The sequence below is a fragment of the Trachymyrmex cornetzi genome, unplaced genomic scaffold (genome assembly GCF_001594075.2).
Source record: "Trachymyrmex cornetzi isolate Tcor2-1 unplaced genomic scaffold, Tcor1.1 scaffold689, whole genome shotgun sequence".
Taxonomy (NCBI): Eukaryota; Metazoa; Arthropoda; class Insecta; order Hymenoptera; family Formicidae; genus Trachymyrmex; species Trachymyrmex cornetzi.
The window spans coordinates 64,913-73,000 of NW_017300013.1; the positions used below are offsets into that span (position 1 = coordinate 64,913).

General features: G+C 36.7%; 3 protein-coding genes across 3 annotated transcripts in view; 1 reads left to right on the forward strand and 2 right to left on the reverse strand.

The window, feature by feature from the left end:
- Nucleotides 1-1,535: 1,535 nt before the first annotated feature.
- On the forward strand, nucleotides 1,536-2,738 carry LOC108767550 (putative nuclease HARBI1). The gene is made up of 3 exons (XM_018517480.1): nucleotides 1,536-1,553; nucleotides 1,654-1,929; nucleotides 2,055-2,738. Exons 1-3 carry the CDS (start codon nucleotides 1,536-1,538, stop codon nucleotides 2,736-2,738), a joined length of 978 nt encoding a protein of 325 aa, XP_018372982.1.
- Nucleotides 2,739-2,977: 239 nt separating this feature from the next.
- On the reverse strand, nucleotides 2,978-3,600 carry LOC108767551 (uncharacterized). Its single transcript, XM_018517481.1, has 4 exons — nucleotides 3,568-3,600; nucleotides 3,381-3,507; nucleotides 3,208-3,296; nucleotides 2,978-3,132 (listed from the first exon to the last, which is right to left on the reverse strand). Exons 1-4 carry the CDS (start codon nucleotides 3,598-3,600, stop codon nucleotides 2,998-3,000), a joined length of 384 nt encoding a protein of 127 aa, XP_018372983.1. The 3' UTR covers nucleotides 2,978-2,997.
- Nucleotides 3,597-8,088, reverse strand: part of LOC108767552 (uncharacterized) — a 6,678-nt gene continuing 2,186 nt past the window's right edge. The window contains exons 4-6 of the mRNA XM_018517482.1: nucleotides 3,886-4,071; nucleotides 3,710-3,812; nucleotides 3,597-3,649 (exon numbers count right to left, since the gene is read on the reverse strand). Of these exons, the coding sequence (XP_018372984.1) occupies nucleotides 3,597-3,649; nucleotides 3,710-3,812; nucleotides 3,886-4,071 (342 nt within the window). The remainder of the gene's footprint in view (nucleotides 3,650-3,709; nucleotides 3,813-3,885; nucleotides 4,072-8,088) is intronic.

Genomic DNA, 8,088 nt, shown 5'->3' on the forward strand with positions numbered 1-8,088 from the left:
CAAGTTTCCACTGCTTGATTTTAATATATTTTTATTATTGTATTGTCCGATATTTTTATTAATGCTATATATTTTTATTTATTTATTTATGTTATTTTTAATTTTATTATTTGTAAATCGGCACGCTGCGAATTTAAAATGAAAAAGAACCTATGTAATATTTTTTAATTAAATTTAAATTAAATTTGTTTTTATTTATATTTAATTTATTTAATTTTTATTATCTATTTATCAATATAATTGTTTTACGTATGTATTTTATAAATACGTGTTTCACTGACAAGTTATTAAATATGTTCTCGACAATAGGCCAAAATGGAACTCTGTATGCAGATCGTTAAGGATGAATTTCGGAAGGGCGAAAGAAACGTGAACGGGTGCACAGAGCATTCATAACTCAAAATCAAAATTGATTATTCCGTGAAATGTGACGAAGTAATAGCAGTTCGATCGTTATTAGATCTTCTGCAAAAAAATAAGAGGCTGATGCAACACGTGCGCAACATTTCTTAGGACTCTTAATAGGTTATCGAGTATCGCTAAGTCGCTAAGTGGTTAACGAAACCTCCGAAGTCCATCGTTAACATAACGACAATTTTCGGAACTTAACGACTCAATTTAAGGAGAAATATCGATAACTGCTCGATACAGAATCACTCGTAATTACTCGTAACGAAAGTTATCGATAAGTACAGTTAACGATAGCGATAATCGTCGATAGGAAGACAGAGAATCCCGCTACAGAGTAACTCGGTAAACGTCGGTATTATCTTTTAACGACAATTTTCGGTATCATTATCGTGTTCGTTAAGAAATAACAATATAAGCGATTCTATAAATGAAAATTAACGTAATTTGTCGATAATATGTCGTTAATAGGGATCGGTAAATTGCTAGCGATTCGTTAATTTATCGAGGGGTACGAGACCCCTCGATAGAATTATAACGACAACGCTATCATTCATCGAGCAAATTATTCTGACATTATTTACGGAATTTACGGCCTCAAAGAATTAAACTTCAACTAAATTGTGAAATTAAATTCAACTAAATTGTGAAAGTAAGTAACGATAAAAAACTCATTGAATAGTATACAGGATATATGCGCGTGTACACTACCCAGACAGCACACTATATTTATAAAATATGTACAAAATATTTGTAAGATTTATTTTAATATTTTATAAATATTTTTGTGGTCTTAGATTTCACAGATCATAAAAATTATTATAAATATTATGAAATATTTCATAGTATAAATACTATGAAAATACTTAATGAAACATTATAATCCAAGTAAAAAATACTTATTAGAAATATATATTTTTATTTATCATAAATATTACATAAAATATTTAGTCTTTATTTTAATAATATTTCGAATAAAGCTTTATATAAAAATGTATGAAATATATATATAACATTTCAAAAAAATGAATATTAATAAATATTTATCATTAGTACTCATAAATATTCTGTGCTGTCTGGGTATATAGTTAGAGGTTATACGCGTGAATAATACATTATTGCTCTGAATGAGAAACGTTTTGCAAGTGAGAAATAATTTTTTTTTATTTAATATTAAGATATTCGTGCTGTTTTAGTATCATGGCTGCAGCATTCTTCGCATGAGAGCTGTTACTGCTTGAGCAGAGAGTCTGGCAAATAGAAAGAAGATTAGAGCGCCGATTACTTCGTGACCATGCAAATCCTTTGGCATTACCTCAAAACGAATTTATGGATATTTTTCGGCTCAGTCCTGACCTAGCACTCTACCTTATTAACGAATTGCGTCATGATTTGCAACCCCAAAGAATTAGCGGTCTTGCTCCAGAACTACAGGTTTTAACTGTTCTTCAATTCTATGGTCAAGGCTGCTATCAGAGATCAGTAGGAAATCAATTCCAACATAATATGAGTCAAACCTCAGTCAGTCGATGCATCCGCGCAGTTACAAATGCCATCAATCAACGACTCTTGCATCGTTGGATTAAATTTCCTATGACTCAGGAAGAGAGAGCTGCAGCTCGCAATAAATTCCGAATGCTCCTCAGCCATTCCCAGGGGCGATTGGCGCAATAGACTGTACATTTATAAATATACTAGGCCCTGTAGAACATGAAGAGGCTTATGTTAACCATCACGGTAATCATACTCTTAATGTTCAAGCAATCGTTGATCCTGATTTCCTCATACTGAGTATTAATGCAAGATTCCCAGATGCTAGAAATGATTCTTATATTTGGAACAATTCACCTATTCGAAGGGCAATGGAATATTGTTATAATCGAGGTGAGCGCCAAACTTGGCTTATAGGAGACGCCGGATATCCATTGGAACCATGGTTAATGACTCCATTAGCTGATTATCCAATAGGTACGAGACAGTTTGAATATACAATGCAGCTCTGTTCATCTTGTAACTGTGTCGAACGTTTCAATGGAGTTTTCAAGTCTTTGTGGAGATGTTGTTCCTATCAAAGAGTTTTGATGTATGAACCAGAACTTGCTGATAGAATTATCAACGCATGTGCTATTCTCCATAACATGCGAATTCATGCGCGTCTTCCTGTGGATCAATTTCTAAATGATCAAGACGCAGGTCTTCCTGAAGACCCTGTATACATACATCACGAGGAGGACAACGAACCGGTGAGGAACCTAGCGCTGGCACGAAGAATACAGAAGCAAATTATGGCAGATAGATTCCCCGATTTACCTGATGGCGATGACCTTTGACTTCTGTTATTATTAATAATTGGAATACAAATTAAATGACTTGTGACATATTTTGTGAGAAAATAGAATTTATTTTCTATTTTTAAACTATAAAAAAAGAAATATCATTTGTTGACTTTCAAACATTTTTTCACATTTGTTGATTTTTTACATATATGCTGTATATGTATAAATAAAAATAAAGCGTTTTACATTCCATATTGCATCTTCTTCATCTCTGTTTAACTTTGTTTCTGTTTAACAATTAAATCTAAAGTATTTACAAGACGAAGTAAAATTTCATTCCTTGCTTTGTCATTTTCTGCCATAGTGCGGAGAATTCAGTTTGTATACGATTATTTTCTGCTTGTATTAAGGCTGCCTCTGCCCGTAACTTTTCGGCCTGCGCTAGCACCTGTAGCAAATATCATATTACGATATTTGTTTCTTATTAATAATTTTACATTTTTCTAAATAAATTACTTTTTACCTCTGTCGCCTCGCATGTCTGCTCAGCGAGACTTGTAAATTCTGTTCGAGCTTCGTTAAGTTGAACTCCTAATCGTTCATGATGAACTCCTATCAAAAAGATATACATGTATGTAGTATTCAGGAAAAATATATATTTTCATTACTGACAAAACTGCGATAGCGTCGCATAACCTTTCCTTAAAAAATTTGCCTTTGAAGTAACTGGCATGCGTGATCGTTTCATTGAAGCAGAAGTATATGGAGTTTTATTTTTAGGAACAACTTCAGTAATTTGTTTTTCCAGTGCTAAATAGGCTGACTGATTAGAAGTTTATATCTCAGGAATGGCAGGATTCAAGATTTGGTCTGAGATTATCACCATATCCTCTTGAGTATTAGCATTCATAGTCATTGTAACTGATTGTGAGTCGATATAATAGGCAGTAATTCATCATTGATATCTACATAAATTGAAAATTTAAAATTTGTTTATGTAAGCATTTAGATTTATATCTGCTTACTTTCTTCTGCTGGCACAGTCACTGGTTGCACAGTTATCACCTGTGGGATAACTTCATCAATGTTAACATCTAATCCTTGCTCCAATTGCTCAAATACGTTTTCCTATTGAAAAAAAGACTGCTTACACATACATCGTCAAAAATCAATCTCTTAAAACTGTGAGCAGCCAACTTACAAACTCTTCTGGAATAGAATCCGGAACAGTCGCCAAGCTTTCAAAATATTCATGTCCAATTAAGTCAATAATTTTTTTGTCTCTTTCAGTAAGAACAATATCATTTGGCTTATTGCCAGTGGCAGCTCTATTTTTTTTTAAACTTGTTACTTTATTTGATACTTTTGTTTTAGTATCACGCCACGTCTAGAAAAAAATAATAAGCCCGGATCCTCATACGGGCAACAGCTCTTTGACACCGAACGCTGATTGGTGAAAAACGGATGATGAAAGTAAATTTTACCCCCACAACCGGCTTTTCACCAATCAGAGCTCTGTGTCAAAGCGCTGTTGCCCGTATGAGGATCCGAGCTAAATGTTGCCACAATTAAGTATCAGAAAAAAATAATATTAGAACTGCGGCGACATATAAACCTACAGTTTTCCATGAGTCAACACTTTTCTTCTTTCCATTTTTAAACATAGCATTTAATGTATTCGTGAGTTCCTCCCAGCTTCCTTGAAGCTCTTTTTTCCCTAGCATTCCTTTTAATTTGTTGTTTGCCACATGTGGATGCAAACAAAAATAATTTATCGTAACATCTATTTGCGCCTCTGAAGCACGGCCCTGTCGTGTCGCTGCTGTTTCTTTCCTTTGACATTCATAATCAAGACATTATATTTTAAAATGTATTTCATAATATGTATTTTATATATATAAAAACATGTTTTATACACAAATATTTATAATTTCAATCGAATTTCAATAACATAACATATCACATTTTCAACATATTATGTAACAAACCACGTACATACAATATACACAATATGTCATAATATTATATATAGATAGCTACGTGTTACATGTGATTTACCTCGTCGGTGTCATTGCGCGTGATATGCAATCTCTCTGTATATTCTTTAGAAAAGTATTCGTTTTACTTTCTCATACAAATTTCTTACCTACTCAGAAATTCGGATTGCCGCTTGTTAACCAGTCATCGACTATGTTTGGTTAATGTATACAACTCAACGTTGCTAAGAAAAATTCACATGAACGCTTCTCATTGGCTTTTTCACGTTTACCCTCGTAATATATAACGTCATATCCGTCGTTTCGTATCGATGTTTCGTTAGATCATTCTGTATCGATTTCTCTCGATATGATTCCTTTACAGAATCACTAGGTGTATCCAGAAGCACGACCGCTTATTGAGCGCTCATTGAGCTCTTGTATCTGTTTGGTCTATATTTTTCGATCTAATGGAATATGCCAATCAGATGCGCTCACCGAACGCTCAGTGAGCGATCATGCTTCTGGATGCACCCATTGTCTCGTTATTACTGTCTCGTTACATAGAGACTTTTTCGATACGTAACATGATATCGATAAATTTCGCTACAAATTACCGAGTTACAGAATCCAGCTACGGGGGCTCTATTCTTGAACAAATATCGCATTCGAAAATAGCAATTCCGTATACAATCGACCAATCAACAGTCGAGAAACTATCATTTTCATATGCGAAAATTATTCGTATGTGCTCAAAAATAGGGCCCCAGGGCGCGTTCACACTGGTTCATACCGTGACGGAAAAGCGGAAAGCGGAAAAGCAGCAGTCAATCAAAACTCTAGCCGGTAGTCTACAATTTCGGTTTTTTGTACTACTTAGGCCCTGCGCACAATGGTAAAGATGCAATCTACCCCGCTCACCTCAAAAATCGATGAAATTATACTCATTCAATGCGTTTTTGCATGAAATGAAAAAACGAAAAAGTGACAGAAATAAGCGCTGCTCTGCCCAGGGCCACTTTAACCAATGGGTTAACCCCGGATCTACAATAGGGTTTTAAGCCTTAAACCATAAGAAATGGGCGAATCACAGTCGCTTATTCTTCTCGGATTCGACTGTAATTGGTCAGTTTCTTACGGCATAAGGCATAAAACACTTAGGCCCGTATTCAGAACGCGCTTTTATCGATAAAAGCGCACTTTTATCTCTGAAATTCTATAATATGCGTGACGTAAAGTATGGTATGTTATCGTGCTAACATCGTTGTAAGCGCGTTCTGAATATGGGCCCTATTGTAGATCCGGACTAATGGCTACTGCACACTGGACGCGATGAGCGATGAACGACGAGCAATATCCAATAAAAACTTTGCTTTTTCTCACGTGACGACGCAAAGCAAACCTCTCATTGGATATCGCTCGTCGCTCATCGCTCATCGCGTCCAGTGTGCAGTAACCATAATGCGGGCTGCAGCCCTAGAGCGCAGCGCCCAATGGGGCGCCGCCCGCCGCCCGAGTGATGCGAGATGATACCGATTGATCGCGGCTCGATTGGACACCACCAATTACAGCGACCGGTGCTTAGGAGCTTTGTAGTCTCAAGCGCTGTGAGTGGCTCGTGTCCAATTGAGCTGTGTCCAACTGGGTGCCACCAGTTTATGTTACTCTTTTAGACTTTTGGATTCTGCATATTCTCACACGAAGAAGAAGTAAGACGCATATGGCACCAAAATTATCGTGTGTGAGGTTATATTTGAAGGATTATAAAATCGCGTGACTGTCTACAAAGCATCAACATGAAGTGCTGTGTGCCTGGGTGTGGGCAGATAAGTAAAAAGGTCCTTTCATTTCATAGGTAAAAATGGGTGGCACCCAGATGGACACGGCTCAATTGGACACGAGCCACTCACAGCGCTTGAGACAACAAAGCTCCTAAGCATCGGTCGCTGTGATTGGTGGTGTCCAATCGAGCCGTAGTCAATCGTGATCAACCCGGTAAAAATAATTGAAGTGACATTATTTTTGTTTATATACCATTCATGTCCATATAGATTTCCATACATCGATCGCAAAGCGCGCGCGAAAGCTTCTGATTCGCTCAAATACAACATCAAATCAAAATAGCGGCTGATCAATTGCAAACACGAATTTTCCTCAATGCTCATTCTAATAGCGTTTTCGGCCCGATCGGGTTTGCACCAACTTGGGTTGGATTAATCTTTCCTATTGGTTGACGTCACCCGCTCTACCAATAGGAGAACACAAAAGGCCATTAATCCAACCCAGGTTGGTGCAAACCTGGCCGGGCCGAAAACGCTATAATATATATATATATAGTTCAGTGAGAAAAACCCATCGAAAATCCGGCAGATGTGATTTTAGTGCTATCACGCCTTGCGGGAAAAATTAGGGTAATTATACAGAATACTTCCCCCACCTCCGATTTCGATAAAATTTGGCTCATTCGACGCGTTTTTACATGAAACGAAAGAATCTGGCAGAAATAAGTGTTGCTGTCCTGCGAACCGAGATATTTAGCGTTAAAGTTGACGACTATTCAGGTTAACAAATCTGTCATACCGACTACATATAGGCTGCGTTCGAAAATTGATTTGGTTGGTGTTGGGAAAGGAGATAAAGTTGGCAGTATTGGAAATTACCAACGCTGCGTTTCGTTTCTCCCGCTGGAACTGCTGGGAGACCAAAGTAATGGTGAACATAAAAATAGAGTGGCTGATTTATCAAATAATATTATCCACATGTATAAGTTTTTGAAAAATTTTAAAAATTTAAAAGATGTTTAACAAACATGAAATTTATACAATTTACAAGAAATCAGCCACTAATAATGAAATCGATTAATAACAGCATCAATTAATTAAACAATACAACAAAACTAAAACAAATATAAAAACACAATACCTCTCTGCTTAATCGCAAATTAAACACGTCCGAGAAAACGATTCTCTGAAGCACGTGGAAGCACAATACCTCTCTGCTTAATCGCAAATTAAACACGCCCAAGAAAACGATTCTCTGAAGCACGTGGAAGCACGAATTTAGGTTATGATTTTACTGAATCTTTTTACTAGAGAAAGAAAACGCTTCTCCCAGTAATACAATATGGCGGTTACTGGATACTATACTGGAAATCAGCAAATGGGAACACACTCTTTATCTCCTTTCCCAACACCAACCAAATCAATTTTCGAACGCAGCAAAAAATTTGAACGCGGTTAAACTGAGTTTAATTTGGACGCCCATTTTTGGCCGTTTAGCTACATTGAACGAAGCAAGAAGACTAGAACCCAGGAGAGTCAACTCGCGTGGTGGGGGTGAGTCAAAAAGCGTCACTCGCTGCTTACTCCCAACCCCTGTTGAGGACGATGCTCAGTAGCTCACTGCGCATCGTCCCCACCCTGTTGGGG